This window comes from Copadichromis virginalis, linkage group LG13 (assembly GCF_057382275.1).
Source record: "Copadichromis virginalis isolate Kocher_CV1m ecotype Utaka linkage group LG13, C_Virginalis_male_GT1.1, whole genome shotgun sequence".
NCBI lineage: Eukaryota > Metazoa > Chordata > Actinopteri > Cichliformes > Cichlidae > Copadichromis > Copadichromis virginalis.
Window position 1 is genome coordinate 2142150 of NC_140630.1, and position 17115 is coordinate 2159264.

At 41.9% G+C, this 17115-nt stretch overlaps 1 protein-coding gene and 1 long non-coding RNA gene across 3 annotated transcripts; both read right to left on the reverse strand.

Moving 5' to 3' along the window:
- Positions 1 to 3477: 3477 nt before the first annotated feature.
- On the reverse strand, positions 3478 to 6412 carry LOC146694900 (uncharacterized). The gene is made up of 3 exons (XR_014923496.1): positions 6085 to 6412; positions 5373 to 5549; positions 3478 to 4700 (listed from the first exon to the last, which is right to left on the reverse strand). It is a non-coding gene; the product is annotated as an uncharacterized LOC146694900 (long non-coding RNA).
- A 3310-nt stretch (positions 6413 to 9722) lies between these two features.
- On the reverse strand, positions 9723 to 16412 carry sncga (synuclein, gamma a). Of its 2 annotated transcripts, XM_085476887.1 has the most exons (6): positions 16210 to 16412; positions 12972 to 13013; positions 12689 to 12816; positions 12236 to 12262; positions 11069 to 11125; positions 9723 to 10089 (listed from the first exon to the last, which is right to left on the reverse strand). In XM_085476887.1, the coding sequence occupies exons 1-5, from the start codon at positions 16328 to 16330 to the stop codon at positions 11069 to 11071; spliced, it is 375 nt and encodes a 124-aa protein (XP_085333013.1). In that variant the 5' UTR covers positions 16331 to 16412; the 3' UTR covers positions 9723 to 10089. The 2 variants fall into 2 exon arrangements, with proteins under 2 accessions (XP_085333013.1, XP_085333014.1); XM_085476888.1 differs by lacking the exon at positions 12236 to 12262.
- Positions 16413 to 17115: the final 703 nt, after the last annotated feature.

Below are 17115 nucleotides of genomic sequence, written 5' to 3' on the forward strand. Positions count from 1 at the left end.
AAATTGCACTCCAAAATACCCCGGGCTTCTGACAAAACAACCCGGGCTTAAGCCCAGTAAGCCACCCCCACGCTCCGCCCCTGGTTTCCTGTTGTATTTTGGAGAGTTTCGCAGTTTTTTTTTTAATCAAGGTCTTTTTATTGAAAGAGATTTTTATACAGTCACAACAACAAATAAACATACAAGCAGAGGGACACACTGCTCATAAACTGAAACCGTCCCATCTGCCAGAAGGAAAAGAAAGAAAAAACAAAAAAGGCAGAACGACTTATATAAACTTGACATGTACAGACACACTGTGGAGGAGGCAGCTATTGTCCATCTTTCCATTTGCCAATAAATGTCAGAAATGTTTGCCAGTTAGTGTGAAAGCTGGACGTGGCTCCTTTGACGGAGCATCTCATCTTTTCCAGTTGAAGTTACTGCATAACATCTATGATCCACCGTGAACATGAAGGAGGCGAAGAGTCAGTGCTTTGAGTTTTGAGTCTCGTCTGATTAGTCTCAGCTGCCATTTCCTCGTCTCCCTGTGTGTGTGCTTCCCTCTCTTCTCTGTCGGATCATCTTCGTCGTCAGCCGTGTCCCCTCCTCCTCCTCCTCGATGTCTTTGCTCATGGTTGTAAGGTTTTTGTAATGTTTTCCATGTTCCTCGTGTTCTTTTGTTTAGCTGCTCCTGGTTTCAGCTTTGTTGTGTTTTTGTTGAGCCTCCGAATAAAGACTTGCTCTCAGTTTAAGCTCCGCCTACACCTCCGTTTGTCTGCGCTTGGTCCGCTCTCTCTCATCATCACATGGTCTGCCTCACACATATAAATATATTCTTGGAGCAAATGAAGTAGAGCACCTAAGAAACGAGACAGAAAGTGGAGCTTGGACTCTGTGGTTGTGGCTCACCAAGTATAAAAAACAATGATTTTGTCACGGATGCTGAAGGAACCAAGTGCAGGCACTGACGACTGGCGTCCTGTGAGTGAGCTTTATTTACAGGCTGGATGAAGTGCAAACAAAAGTAGAGAATGGTAGTGACATAAACTAAGAAAAACCTAAACTGGTAACGAGCAGGGGCGGAGCGTGGGGGTGGCTTACTGGGCTTAAGCCCGGGTTGTTTTGTCAGAAGCCCGGGGTATTTTGGAGTGCAATTTTTTCATAGTTAGATGTCTGGCTGACAACTGTATAAAACAAAAAGTACACACAATATTCGAAGCACATAGTGCACACTGTGGGAATTTACGACTGTGCGTGAATCCCCCCCTGATATTGGTATGATCCGAGCTCAGGCACTAAGCGACTGAGCGAGGGGGCGGGGCAGCTGCTGCCCGTGAGTGCGCTGTTGGAGAGACGGAGCCAGCCATACTAAGGAGAGCTTAAGTTTGACCAGGTACCAAAGCAAATCATTCGTACCGTACAAATAATGTAAATATGACGGTGCATCACGAAAGATTGATATCAAACTGATCACTTGACCAATATTACGTTACTTGCTCTTCAAGTGAATCAACAAATGGCGAAATGAAAAGCCGAACAAATGCTATTTTTTTTATAGTCTTAGCTTACGTGTGTTTATTTCATATTTTCAGTTCTTACCCTCCCCGACTAAATCGGTTTCAGTTATGTACTGAAATATAAGAATGGACATTAGAGGGTTCTTTCAAAGAAAAAACTCAGGTAAATGTTATTTTATATATTATGCTTTGTATGTTGTTCAGTATATTTCTATGCAAAACAAGAGGGATTTCAGTACACAGCAGGATATTCACATTTGTAACCAGATATTTACACTTTAGGGAGAAAACATAAAACATTTTTACTGTACAACATCAATTTAGAGTAAACTTTTGTTTTAGATAAATATTGAAATATATTTTGAATTAGTTAAATGTCAGAATAAAGAGAGACAGAGCTTCTATTTTTATCACTTTCATCAAATTTAGGAGTACATGTACACTAAGTTTATTGTTAATTAATAAGAAAACTCCAGACGATTCCATTCTGAGCTGAAGAAGCTTCTGATAGGTTAGTAGAGTCCATGTGAGTAAACAGGTGGCACAGCTGTGGATGCATATAAGGCAAAACACAGAGCCTGTTTCTGTGACATGGGAACATCAAGAGATGTCAACCAAAACACCAGGAACAGAACTGTGGAGCTCCATAAGTGTGGCTCAGTTTGAATACAATTTGGTGCCATTTACAATTAAGAAATACAGACAGTTTATCTCTTTACTCTTAAAGTTAACAAATATGTTTTTTATATTTATCAATCTAAAGAAATAAACATTTAGTCTGATTTGATCTTACAATTAAAAAGTGTTTGTGTTTTTATCTGAAGAGTTTGTAAATATCTGTATATTTGATGATTGTCAGCACAAAGAGAGAGAGAGGAACAGAGAGGGATGGAGAATGAGGACAGAACAGAGACGAACAAGAGCAGGTGAGACACACCTGTTAGTCAAATGGTTGTTTACCAAAAGTATCACCGTATCATAGGTTCTCATGTATCTCGTACCTCGTGTTTCTTTTTAGGTTTGTTATTTTTCAAATTCTGTATTTATTAAGTTCTGCAGGCTTGTTTGCACAACAAGGCTAAATAATTATATAAACCTTTCTCAATCTAAATATTGTACTTTGGTAAAATTAAAAAATAAATGTAGTGCAGGTCTATGATGATTTTTAGTGCTACTATCATCTAGTTCTGATTCTGGTTCTGTCTTGGTTAAGTCCTCAGTAGTCCTGTTTTAATTCTGGATCAGTTCTTGGTCTGGTTGAATTGGGGTTTAGTCCTCGTGTCTTGATGCAGCCCTGATTTTGTTCTGCCTTGCTGCTTAATTAAAAAACTAGTTTAAGGTGTTCTGCACATGTGATATATATTTTTCCCTATATGAAGTCATTCTTTTTTGAACAAAACTCAAAACAGAGCCTATTAATCTTTCAGTCATTTCTACCCCCCCCCCCCCCCCCAAGGGAAAAAAAAATCCCACATGCATACTATCCTTTTGGGCTAAGCCCCGGGTGTTTCAAATGTCTGGCTCCGCCTCTGGTAACGAGAAACATGCAACCTGAGACAAAGAACGAGAGAAAAGCTGAACGTTGGAGAGAATGACAGCAGGAGAAACACCAACACAGGCAGGACAACGAGAGGAACAGCTGGGAATGATCAGACATAACCAGACAAAGGAAGCAAAGCGGAATACACTGAAGAGGACTGCACTCAGAAAAATAAAGGTGTCAACTGGAACCAAAAGTGGTCCTTTAGACTGATGCCGTAGAAGAACCTTCAAAGGTTCCCCAAAGAACCATCAAGAAATGGGTCGTTGGGGAACCTTTAATGGTTTTTGAAGAACCTTTTTAAAATGGTTCTTTACAGAATCATTTTAAAGAAACTTGAGTGGTTATTCAAAGAACCATTTTAAATCTTTCAAAATAAAATGCATCATAAATGGAATTGTCTTGACTAGGGTAAAATAAATACGAGCACAGCACAGACATGTTTTAATGGTTTATTGCCAGTTTGCAGTATACAAAAAGACAAAAAGACATTTTAACCCTCAGCACAACATCACTACTCATAAATGTCACATATTAGTGTTTTAAACAGTAATAAATAAAATTCTTTACTACACTATAAATAAAAACATAAATACTATATCTATAGATAACACAATGAATACATGTATTGGTTAATTAATAAAACGTCAAAAAGTGATAAAAACACATTAGAAATAGCAACAGCTTCATAACAGACCAATAAAATAACATTTTCACCAGCAGATGTTTGCATGTTCAGTAAAAAACAACGTTTTTGATTAAAATGATCAATGAACTTCAGCATTATGTGAGGTTAGTTTCATGTTGGACTCGTTGTCCTTTGTTAGTCCAGTTTAGGACCATGTCTCTGACGTTTGTATCATATCAAAACAAGCCCACACCTGCAGTTGTTTCAGTTTTTTCACAGGTGTTTCCTGTCAGCTGGTCAACCTCACTCAGGTGGACATCCATATCAGCCAACCAAACGACAAGCTCCTCCCTTTGTGCTTCAAATCCCTCCCACTCTGAGACAAGGAGCTGAGAGAGAGAAAACAAGGGTCAGTTATAAAGAAGAGAGAAAGTGAAACCCTCCTCAGTGGGTCTGACTCTATCTCACTTTGTACAAGCCTGCTATTAAAGTTTAGCATTTAATCGTGAAATAATTAACTGCTGGGTGCTGACATGTAAGAGAGCATTGCAGGAGTGACACAGGTGGGTATTGTATTACTGCATCACACATTTAATTCATTCTGTTTGTGTAATTATGTAACCACACAATCACTCCACCCCATGCACCCCCTCTACATCCACACACTTAGCAGCATATTAGGAGTGATGTCTCTCCATGAACCCAGATTAAAAACACCTTCAAATGAATAAAACCACATCATCATCCATGTTATTTGAACAAGTTTATTTCATTTTCACATAATTTTTTTTACCTTGTGTACATTTCAGAAGCACTTATTTTAAAGTATTCCCAATAAAAGATCTCTCATTCAGGATTTCCTTTAAACCAATGAACATATATGAATATACACATTTTCAGAGAAGCAGTTTCCCATCAGTTCGGTTGGACACTTTCATCTCAGGCGGCTGCAGACTGAGGTTTGAGGAGGCTGCAGGAGAATCTGGACCTCTGGCTTCCTACTTAAAGAACCCCCCGAGAGCGTTCCCCATACCTGAGAGAAAAAGGATCCGATTAATAAAAGACACTGAATGTGAAAAGACATCAACAGCCGGGGCCAAAACCTGCAGTTTCTCTAGTGTCCGGCAGGGGCAGCAGTGAGTCAGTCTCCATAGACTCCCATGTTAAAACTGCAGCAGAAACAAATGTTTACAGTCTGATACACAAACTGCTTGACTTTTGCTTGCGTGTGGAGGAAACTTCTACAGCTCTTATGTTGAGTGTAGGCAGACTGCTAAAGAATGTGTCAGGAGGAACTCAGAGGACGTTTTTATTGTTCACATGTTGAATTTTTTAACAGCTGGGATGCAACGATTTCATAAACCCACAGAAAACATGTTCAGCTGCTACCAAACTCAAAATGAGTCTTTAGTTAGTTTAAATGTTTGGCATGTTTCCTGTGGTCTATCGTTTATGAGGAAACTGCATTGTGCTGTCATTTATTAAGGTTTGTGATCCACTGCTGGTCATGAAGTGCAAATTAACCTGCACAACATAAGATCAGTTTTAAAGTTGTTTCACTTTAAAGTAAGAAAAGGATGCTGTTACAGATCCTGGCACAGCTGGGATCTTATCACATCCACATCATGTGACAGCTGTTGCTTTGCCGTAGCTGTGAGCTTCACAGTTACAGGAGGAAATGAAAAGGAAGTTAGACAGCGCTCACCTCCTCCTGCTCCTCCTTGATCCTCATTCTTGTTTCCACCGGCCAGTTTGAGGACGTCTCCCACGCCGAAGCCTCCTCCTCCTCCTCCTCCTCCTGCTCCTCCTTCCTTCTTCTGCTCACCCTCCTGCTGCTTGTTTCCACCCAAGGCCTTCTTCACGACACCTTCCACCACCTTACCTGCACAGTAATGATTTATTAGAGGACGTCCTCACTGATGTCATCTTTTTATCATCTTTCCTTTTCTTTTTGTATTTTTATAATTTTTGCTAAAACTGTTGAACTGATTCTGCTTTAAATGATTTATTAAATATGTTCATGTTTGAATGGAACCTGTTTTATTTAATAGTTCTGTAGTTTCTGTGTCTGATCATCTGTCTGACATTTTTCTCTCATCTTTGTTTTTAAACTTGATCCATGAGTAAAGTTATGCTCTTTGTCGTCATGGTTATCATTGAGCTGTGTGTATGAAACATGATGTCAAATATGATGCGAGTAAGTTTGACTCTACAAAAACGTCCCAACTTTAAAATGTTTGAAACACGATCTAATGATAAAAAGAAAAAAGTGCACATTCTTTCATAACATATTAAAATCTTTGCCTTTAGCTTCTGATTGTGCATCTTTAGAAATAAACGGCCTGAGGTTTGAAGCTGTTGCAGACAGCAGAATAAAAACTCTTCTCTTTTTAAAATAACATTTAAACCAAACTCACCGGCTTGCTGTCCTGCAGTACGAGCAATCCCGTCCATGACTGCTGCTGTCTGGAGTGTGTCTGTGGATGCCGAAGCTTCGGTCTTATACACGCGGGTGCGCTCGTCCCCTCAGGTGATGCGGTACGAGAGCCGTTCCCGCCCTGCTGAGGAATCAGGTGTGGCTGCCACACAGGACCAATCATGGTGGTGTGAACCCAGGCGGCAGTTGAAGAGTGACGGTGAGGAGCTCCACATGTAAAAGTCACATCGCCTGCGGTCAGAGCTACGCCGATACTATGAGCATCACCTACTGGCTCTAAAAACAATGAGGGGTGTGTCTGCATATTTAAGTGACAATAACAAGCTTTATTATTAATGCTCATAATAAAAACCTGCTTTCATAGAACTGCATCAGGACACAGCAGGAAGGACTGTGTGTGTGTGTGTGTGTGTGTGTGTGTGTGTGTGTGTGTGTGTGTATGCGTCAGTGTGTGTGTGTCAGTGTGTGTGTGTGCGTGTGTGTGTCGGGTACGTGATTGGCTGCTGAATCCAGGTGTTGCTCTTAGCAGATGGTTTATGGGTTGGACTGCACCTGCCCAGCTGTTGTTGAACGCCTTTCCACATTAGTTTACAGTAACCATGGAAACCAGGTGACAGGACAAACTCACCTGCAGCCTTTTACGCGCAACATGTTCATGTTGATCTTATTAGCTCATTTACAGGAGTCAACATAATGGAAGCAATTCAAGCAACATAATTTCACGTCTTCAGTAATAAATTTTTTTTTAAAAATGAGATAAAAACAACATTTTTAAATTTGAAATATATAAATAAATATATAAATATATATTCATGTTAGTCCACATTTTGAGACTAAAACTCAAAATCTCAAACTAGCATAATAAGATAACATAATATAAAATCCAAAACATTTAACATTCCTGAAAACCCTCTCCTGTCTGATCATTTCCTAATAACATTTACATTTACAATAATTGATTACACAACAGTGAAGAGTAGACTTTATCAAAGTAGATGTCTTTCTGAAAGCGCTGTAACTAAGTTTAAGAATATAATCCACCCACTGTTATCATCTTCAATGCCCTGTACCAACACAGAGCAGAGCAGCTATCTGAACGCTACCCCAACAGAGGTCGATTATCTTGTTAATAATTTCACCTCCTCACTACGTACGACTCTGGATACTGTAGCTCCTGTGAAAACTAAGGTCTCTAATCAGAAGTACCTGACTCCGTGGTATAATTCTCAAACACGTAGCCTAAAGCAGATGACTCGTAAGCTGGAGAGGAAATGGCGTGTCACAAATTTAGAGGATCATCATTTAGCCTGGAGAAATAGTTTGTTGCTTTATAAGAAAGCCCTCCGCAAAGCCAGAACATCTTACTATTCATCACTGATTGAAGAAAATAAGAACAACCCCAGGTTTCTCTTCAGCTCTGTAGCCAGGCTGACAAACAGTCAGAGCTCTTTTGAGCCAACAATCCCTTTAACGTTAACTAGTAATGACTTCATGAACTTCTTCACAAATAACATTTGAATTAGAGAAAAAAGTATCTGTGAGTGCATCTACATAAGAAGGGACAGTGTTTGCATCCCACCATCCACTGTAAGGACACAGATGTGAGCTCCCACGAGGTACCTGAACTGAAACTAGTTGAGGTTTAGTCCTTATACAGAACAGCAGAAACAAGTAGGCAACCTTTTCTGTGTCGTCTGGAAACATTTGGTCTATATTAACTTTTCTACGTGTGTTGTGTAGATCTTCACAGTGCAGCAAAAGTGGCCCAAGTATGGAGCCTTGTGGGACTCCTACAGAGGATTCAAGCTCAGCAGATCTTTGGTATACACTGTTATGATTAAATCCACATTAAATCATAACAGCTTCTTCAGAAAGATGAAAACGTGTGAGTTTCATAAACAGATTGTGACTGGCAGTATCAAATGGTTTTAGTCGTTTGCTGTTTTTCCTGCTATATGTTTCTTTATTGTTTAAACTCAGTTAATCTTGACTTTTAAAAATTAGCGAGGAGTTTCTTCAACTGCCACTTTGTGACAGAAACACCCATCAGCTGCTCTGCAGAGAAACAGGTTTCTCTTTCGTTAAGTGACAGTTTCACGCGATCATCAGCAAGAAGTAAAAATACTCGTGAGGAACGCCCTGCAGACTGGAACATACCGACACATCGCTGCACCTGAAAACATCCAGTAAATCTGGAACACAAAGCTTAATCAGGTCAGGAAACAAAGAGCAGACAATAAACTAACTGAAAATAGAACTGCATTCCCAAACACTGGGAACGTTCAGCAGCTCAGCAGGTCGGTCACATGATCGGGTCTGAAAAGAGGATCTCAGAGTTTTTCAGAAGTAAAGAAGAGCCGAGGTTCAGCAATCTGCAAAAACTCTACTGTGAAGACAATTTATAAAAATCACAGTTTTACAGAAGTTTATGTTCTGGGTCAAAACTCAAACTCAAAGTCCAAGAAAAGTGCAGATCAAAGCATCAGTTACAATTAAATTACTATTTAAAATTACGATTTAGAAATTCAAATCAACACAATAATAAAAAAGATGATATAGATTCATAATTTAAAAAATGATGAAATAAAATTTCTAAACTGAAATAAAGTTCAATATGAAGAAAAAATGTAAAATAATAATTTGCTGATTTAATGTTAAGACACCAGACGTCAGATTTCTGAGGGTTAATATAAGAAACTCATCGCTCTGGGGAAAAAGTTTAAATGATGACAGGAATCAAAAAGCTTCGCTCTCCTCCCGACAGCAGGACGAGCTTGTTGCTGCGCATTTCTGACACTGGGTGACGCTGCAGCAGCTCGGCGGCCCTGCAGAGGAGCAGCAGCGCCTCACACATGTGGCAGCTTTAACATTTAGACTAGAAACAGTGTTTCGATTTTAGCAACTCTGTTAACGGAAACGCAGAATCACTTTAAAATGAACACTAGTTAATCAAATATTTAACATAAAGAGTGAAAATTTACACATCGCATAGTTTTAGCACTGGCCTTAAACCAGGACAACAACAGCCACGCGCATCGAAATAACGAATTCTGTGTTTAAATTCAAAGCATTTCCTGTTTATACGGCGAGTCTTCCTTTCTGAGTCCTACAATAAACATCATTTTTCTAACGGTGGACCGAGTGACACCCGGGTGAAGATGAGAACCAGAAACCTGCAGCGTCAGCAAAAGTAAAAGATATTCTACTGGATATCAATCAGAGTTGTTTTATTGTGTTTGCTGACAGGAAGCAGGAAATCAGGCACATGTTTACTCTGAGCCCCAAAATAAAAAACTGAAAAATCCTTTCACCAGCTCGTCTGCGCGGGCGGAAAACACGAGCTGAGTGTCTGTGGGCGACACAGACGTTTGCTTTAGTGACGACACACAAACACCAGTCTTTCAAGTCTTTTTGTTTGTTTGTGTTTTTGGTTTTAAATTTAGCAAATCAAAATTCATTTTTGAAACAAACGTTCCCCCTCAGACCGTCCCGGGAATACTGCGGACACATGAAAATGCTCCACAGCAGGTGAATAAAATATGAAGCAAAATAAAATCCTTTGAATAAAAACAACAAGAACGAATCAACGTTTTGTGACACTGAAGACGACGAAGCTCAGAATGTTAAAACATTTTTATTTTGTTGTTAAAAATCAGCAACACATACAGGAAGTGTGTGTGTGGATTAATCGTTTCAGTGTGTGTGTCAGCAAAGCCACGTGCATTTATAAGGCTTCAGGTAGCCCTCTGTCAGGGGGCGGAGCCCAAAAGAAACCTGTGGTCCACAACAGCCAATCAGATGAAAGTGTGGAGTTAAACCGACAGTGTATATGATGAGCGAAGGCGGCGTAACCATGGTGCGCGGGGGGAGTGATGAGGAGGGTTTTTCTTGGTTAATGAGGGGTCAGAGGTCAAAGGTTGAGCAACAAATAAAATATGAAGATCCTTCTTCTTCTCTCGTTCGGTGACGGCAGGAAGTTCAGAGTCTGAGGGAAACCAAATGAAGAGGAGAAACATTTTGTTTAAAGCAGGTGAGTTAGGTCAGCTGACGTGAAGCTTACCTGTGACAGGTACGGTGCAGCACATATATCCAAAGGACATTTTAATCAAGGACTTTTGACCTGTAATGGATCATTTTTGTGTTGTATTGATGCTGAGCTGTGGGCATCTTTCCTGGTGACTCGCATCACCGAGCTGCTTTTCTTTTCTGTATGTTCTCATAATTATGTTGTGCCTCCTGGTGGCAGCTTCATGCTGGTTTATTTGCTTGTTCTCTGCACAGAAACTTTATGATTAGCACCACGTTGGTCTTATTGGGGCCATGTTTGTTATTTACAGCTAACAGGAGCAATGTGAAACCTGAAGGGCTGTGGGCTTTCACACCAACAGCTGTGGCTACAGTGTAGCTGCCATCACCAGTGTGTGAATGGGTGGATGACTGGATGTGTAAAGCGCTTTGGGGTCCTTAGGGTCCTAAAGCGCTATACAAATACAGGCCATTTACCATTTAGTGTACTGCACAGAAATGCCACCAGAGGGCAGTAAGTGCTGGTCTGCTGAGCTGAGACACTTACAGATGTGCGCCATCAGCACCAGCAGGTGATCCTTCATCTGCTCACTCATGTACCATCAGGATGTCCGATAAGAATCTTTGAACCAAGGTAGGGGTGTTGTTATCTACTGACTCTGTCGTTTAAAAGGATGTTTGCATTTAGACGAGTTAACTGATCTAAAAGTGAACCGCTCCAGCAGTTTGACCTGCATCTTCGGCTAGTCAGACACAGCTGACATGAGACTGATTAACTACGAGGGGGAGGGCTTTGTCAGGAAGTGCAATCAACTCTGCAGAAAAGAGTGAACGCACTCTGATCGTATGAGGATCATTATCATCCTGCTTCCCCAAAACTCTGCAGATTCATCTGCAGCTGAAACTCAGCATCACCGCTCTTTCATGGTTTTTCTCACCTACTGTTCAGCTGGTTCAGTCTGTTCTCCTCCTGCGTTTGGTTTTTGCAGCTCAGTCTACAAATCAGAGAGAAAAGAGGTCAGTGCAGCAAATTTGTCCATATAGAAGCTGCATTTCTCCCCAAAACAGAAGCCATTAACACAACACTAATGACATGAATAATCTCCTTGTGGTTTGACTCTGAGACACCACTTTAAAGGTTTGCTGATGTAAAATAGATGTAAATAGAAGTTAAGCTGCTTATTTTTGGGAGAAATGAAACTTCATTTGGAGCAATCAGAACCACAGCAAGGCGTTCAGAAATCCAGAAAAGTAAGACGAAGCCAAAGTTGAGCAAAGGCGAAAGAAAAACTCGTGTTAGTCGCTGTAAACAACCTGCTGAGATCATCTGTGATCATTTCCAGCTCCTACTTTGGTTTCTGTAGGCTCCTCAAGAGAACATGGCTACATATGATGCGATACATCAGGAAATATATTTCAAAGTTACATGTAGTCATTGTCTTCATGGGTGCAGAGTTGTCAGTTGTGGTTAACAGAATAAAGAGCAGTATCATGCAGCCGTTTCCTGTTAGTGTTGTTATTCATCGTCAGCCTCTTTTCTGCTTAAACACCCTTCATGCAGGTTTTGTTTCTTGTGTCGTAGGAGCAGAGATTGCTGTTCGATTCCCTCTGATACTTCCATACTGCCACCGCTGTCACAGCACCCACACCGCTTAAATCAAGCCCAGCTCTCAGAGAGCGCCTGTCAGCATTAAACGAAAGGTCGGAGAGGGATCATTAAGGCTGTCAAACAAATTCTCTAGATTCTACTTTTTTCTTGTAAACATGCTCCTTTTCCACATTCATTTTCCTTTGTTTTATTTTCACATATCTGCTGGTTGTTTTACTGTAAATTCGCTGGTTTCTTTTCTTTTAAGTTTACAGTGTTTTTGCTTGTTATTTTGTTATTCTCCTTGTCCAGGACCTTATTTGTCTGTTTTAACTTCATACGCAGCGACAGTAGGAGGACTTTATCTAAAGGAAATGATATTTTACTGATGTCCAAAAAATCCCTGAAATCTGGTCTTTTCTGATCTGAAATGTCTGATTCGTGAAGCTGTCGATGTCAGATAATCAGGCAAGAAGCTTCATGCCATGCCACCCCTCCCCCTCAACCAATCAGGCACCTCCTCAGGCACTGGCTCCGCCTCCTCCTGTTCACATCCAATAACCAGAGAGTTGGAAATGACAAAGGACAAAAAAAGTTATACACAAAAAACAGACTGTGAATAATTACTGCATGAATGCTGAACACATGACTTTGACTCAGTAGTCATGAATATAATGAAACACACTTTATGTGAGTCTCCAAAATTCTGTCACGACTTTCAAAATTCGGTTTAGAAATATATTTTTGTAATTTTGTTAATGTGCAAAGTAGAAGTCCAGCTAATAAATTACTTAAAAACAGAAATTTGAAATAATTGTATAATACAAGTATAACCTTTATCTGTAACATGTGAGAAAAACAAACCCCAGGTTATACAAATAAAATAACAACAACACAAAAGCAAAAATGGAAACGAGACGCCTCAGTTCTCGTTTATATTTAAAATTTATAATCAGCTGACGTCACTCACCGTGCTAACGAATCCGGTTGCCGCTGCCGCATTCTCCACCCCCTGCACCGTTGCCTGGGCAACCTCATTGGCCCCAGAAACAGCGGTGTCGGCCACGACGTTAGCCTGCTCGTTCGTCTTCTGAGCAACTGGGAGACAGGAAATCAATGCTATTTTTATTGTTTACGTTTTAAAGTAAATGAGAAAAAGATGAATTTACAAACTCGTGAATGATTTCGATTCTTGCTTCCACCATTGCATAACTTCAGTACAGTAAGTGCAGTTTGCACTGCAGGTGCTTTACCTGTGTTCACACCTGTCACAACTCCCTCCATCGTCTTACTTCCTGGAAAAAAAGAGAGAAAACCTTCGTGAGAAATGCATAAATCAGAAGCAGAGAGCTTGTGTGGTCATTATTCCTCTCTGGCTCTTCCGCACCGTGCCGCCCCTCCCTGAGCCTGGTTCTTCTGGAGGTTCCTTCCTCTTAACAGGGAGTCTTCCTCTCCGCTGTCACCGAGTGCTCGCTCGTATGTTTGTTGGGGTTTTCTCTTTACTGTACAATATAAACCAGCAGAATGCAACACTGTTTGTTTTTGTGCCATATAAATAAAATCAAGTTGATTCGATTCACCAACAGTGGCTGGAGACTTTCTCGCTGGCTTCTCAGTGCTTACTTTGCTGATGCTTCATACAATGTTCGTTCTTCACATCAGCGCAGCAGCACAATCACAGCCGTGTTCATGGACCCGATTTTATGAGTCTGGATTTCAAACCCTTCCTGCTGTTTCCAACGATTAAAAAGGCTTCAAAGAATCAGGCCACAGCTGTTAGAGGCGGCCAGACAGAAAATCTCATCTCTTCACCTTTGTTATAATCTATTAATCTGTTTCATGAAAAAGCACCATTATCAGACTCAGCTGTTTTGCATGGATAAAGGATGATGATTGTTTATTGGTATGAATAAAAGGCCATTCGCTGACAGCAGCCAATCTGCAGCCTCGTTAATTATGCATCATCTTTGCATCTTTGAGCTTCTTCCTTCCTGTAACTGCGCTCGTGCAGCAGCCTCAGCTTCAAACATCAGCGCTGCAGGGAAACAGTTTCCACGGTGTTTGTGTGAGATCAGCCGACAGCGAATCACAGACAAAGAGTCCGTTCACTGCGAACTGTCACATGTCCGAGCAGCTCGACGCCCACTGGCTGAATTACAACCGAGTCTGAATCGTTTCCAAACAACACGAAGAAGAATGCCGAGTGTTGAAGTCGTCCGTCCACCTCGCTGTCTGATCAGAGGCAGCGCGCCGTCCCCAGAATGTTAATAAAGAACAAAACAAGGGGAATGAGAGCAGAGAGTGGGCTGCCTGGGCGCAAAGTGGGTGACATGAGTGAATAATTCAGAGAGCTCAGTTTATCTGTGAGGTAGAAACCAGGTCAGCCTCCGTCTGGACGTTTAAAAACAGACGTTTGCTTGTTGCTCCTGGTTTTATTCGCCCCACATGAGCTGTGGTTTGTGGCTGAACAGAAGAACAGTTGAATGAACAGGGCAGAGCTGCTTTAATGTCATTAAATATCAAACAGCACACACATTTAAACCCCACAGATGACGAATTATCCTTCAGCTGTCAGAAGCTTTTACTTTGAAAGCCTGAGCTTGCTGAACAGGTGAGCACGGTGTGATTAGGTGTCGGGCTCATCTCTGACCCTTCCTGCTCGTGGACAGGATCCAATCTGGGGATCTCTGAATGCAGATGATGGTCTTCTGTTCTTCACACGACCTTCAGCATGAACCGGCGCCGTCTGCAGCCGGGCGTGAGCCGGATTACTGCCTCAGGTAACATCCACCATAAAGGGTCATAATGGGCGGGGCTTTGGTTGTGTTTTGGCCACATGCTGAACAAGCACGTTTTCAGAAACTATGAATTGGCATGCATGGACCTACATCCCCGCAGTGACCGAGAGTCTCTGGATGAAGAAGAGTGAGAACTCGTCTGAGGGACTAAATGTGTCTTCGTGCCTGGGAGGGCCTCGCCACTCCTGCTTCACCTGCTTCACCTGCTTCACCTGCTTTGGATAAGTGGACGGATGAAATCGTGCTGCAGCAGCAGATCAGGATCCGGTCGCAGCGTCGTTCTGACAGGTTACGCTAACCGGAGCTGCGATCCATCAGGAAGAGCTGCACTTTAAATCACTGAACATTCAGCTTCCTGTCGCCCGCTCTCTTCATCCCTCCTTGATTTTAGTGTCCTCCACTCAGCCCTCCTTGATTTTCTACACAAGAAATCTCAGTTCTTTCTTTCCATTAGTCTGTTGTTCTGGTGTTAAACAAATGCCACTCAGTGTTGGGGAGTAACAGAGTACATGTGCCGCCGTTAAGTATTTAAAATACTAAATATGAGTAACTGTATACTGTTACAGTTACTGTTTAAAAGGTGGTATTTAGAATACAGTTACTTTGTTGAAATAAACGGATTACACGGCGGTACTTTCCTGTTTCATATGTTTGCTATGATCTCTCGCGCATTAAGAGGCTCAGATGTCTGTGTCTCAATCTCACGTCTCATAATGATTTAATATGAAGGCAACAGGCAGAGAGTTACAGGCATCGCCCTAAAGCATGGAGCCTGATGGGTGGTGTAGCCCAGCTGTAAGTAAGCTATTAAGACTCGACTGTACACTGTGTTCGTGTTTTCCTCTTCCTCCACCTCCCCTCATCTTCCTATTCTCCCTCGGTCTGTTCCCCATCATGAGGGATGCGAGGAGGACGAGCGAAATTCGACAGCAAACGGGGATGAATGAAAGGAAGGGATGAAGAAGGGACAAGAAAGAGACAAACAGCCAGAAGAGGAGAGATGGAGGATATACTTTTGGTGGTGAATGAATGAAACGAGTGGGTGTGTCTGTCTCCGTCCACTGCTGTTTGTCCTTTGGTGTTGGATTTCACTCGTCCTCCGCCCATGCTTCATCCACTGTCCACCAGGAAATGTGAAATTTCAAGTGCAAAGTAGTTTTAGAAGAGAGTGAAATTCAAAGTTGGAGCAGAAACTGAATCCTGAAATATTAAAAGAAACACACGGACGACAGGAAGTGGAGAGAAAAGTGCAATTCATCCTGACGCTGTGTTAAATCTGCAGATGGAAAGATGGAGGGATGGTGTTGACATTCACTCCGTCCATCCATCGCTCGGGTTCCAGCAGAAAGATGAAAGCTTCTCTTCTTTATCCCCCTCATCCTCTCATCCCTCCATCTCTCTTCCCACATCTTTCATGCACAGCGTCGGGATGAATTGTGTTTCCCTGATCTGTCACTAAAGTTTAACTTCCTGTTTTATCCCTCCCCCTGCCTCCTCCTTTCCTCACAGTGCTGTGATTGTTTGTAATTTTTCATCATATTTTCTTTCTTTCAGATTTTATTTGTCCTCCACCCGTCCCTCCTTTTATCTTTTCTTCTTAAACGATAAATTATTTAAATGCAGCTTCCGTCCTCGTCTTTCTCTTCCTCTTTTCACCACAAATCTAATTTTACTTGCATCCATCTCCTCTCACCAACGTAGATGACCCCCTCCTTGGTCTTGGCAGCTGCCTCCTCCACTCCGGCCTTCGTCTTCTCGGCGGCGGCGACGACTCCATCCTTCGCCATGGAGAATCCCTTCTTGAAAACGTCCATGATGCTTTGCTTGTCTTCTTCTGCTGCTCCGTCTGCCTCGGGTGCCTCGCCTCTTCTCGTCTGCTGGGATCTGTTCCTCTTGCTAATGCATAAGTGAGAGAGAGGGTGGAGAGAGGGCACGTGAGGAGAGAGGGCTGCTTACGAGAAAGGGAGGGAGGGTAATACTTGCAAACAGCTCTGGATTCATGTGGTGCAGTGGAGCCTACAGAGGAGAAAAGTGAGTCGGAGATAAGAAGGAAAAGGAGAAAACAGAGAAAATGCTAAAACCATAAATGTCCCCAGACCTGGAGCTCAGACTGAAACACACAACAGAGACATTACTGCTCAGAAACACCTGCAGGGGCTAAAAACTGGCTTAGATGTTTTAAAATGGGGGTTTGTGGGGACTGGCTGGCTTTCAGAGCCTCGCGTGGACAGCGGAGGAACATCGGCTTTGGTACTTCCTCCTTTTTCAGGTCTGGAGGATTCTTGGTTTAATCAGGAAACTGAGTAATGACGATGTCCCACAAACACGTGAAATATAATATTCTTTATCTCAGGACTGTCACTTTACTCAGGCTCAGGATTTTAAAGTTAACTAAAGCTAAAGGACTCCTGTTTATTGGACTGTTGGAGTGAAACAGTGTGCGGAGGCTCCCCGTCATCTGTAGCTGTGCCTTCGACTCCATTAATGTGGAAATTCCATCAAAATATCTGCAGGATTTCATGCTAAGGATTCACTCAACAAAGAGCTGATATTCGAGAACGTCTCAGCTTGAGAACTTCTGCTGTGCTGTTCACCCTCT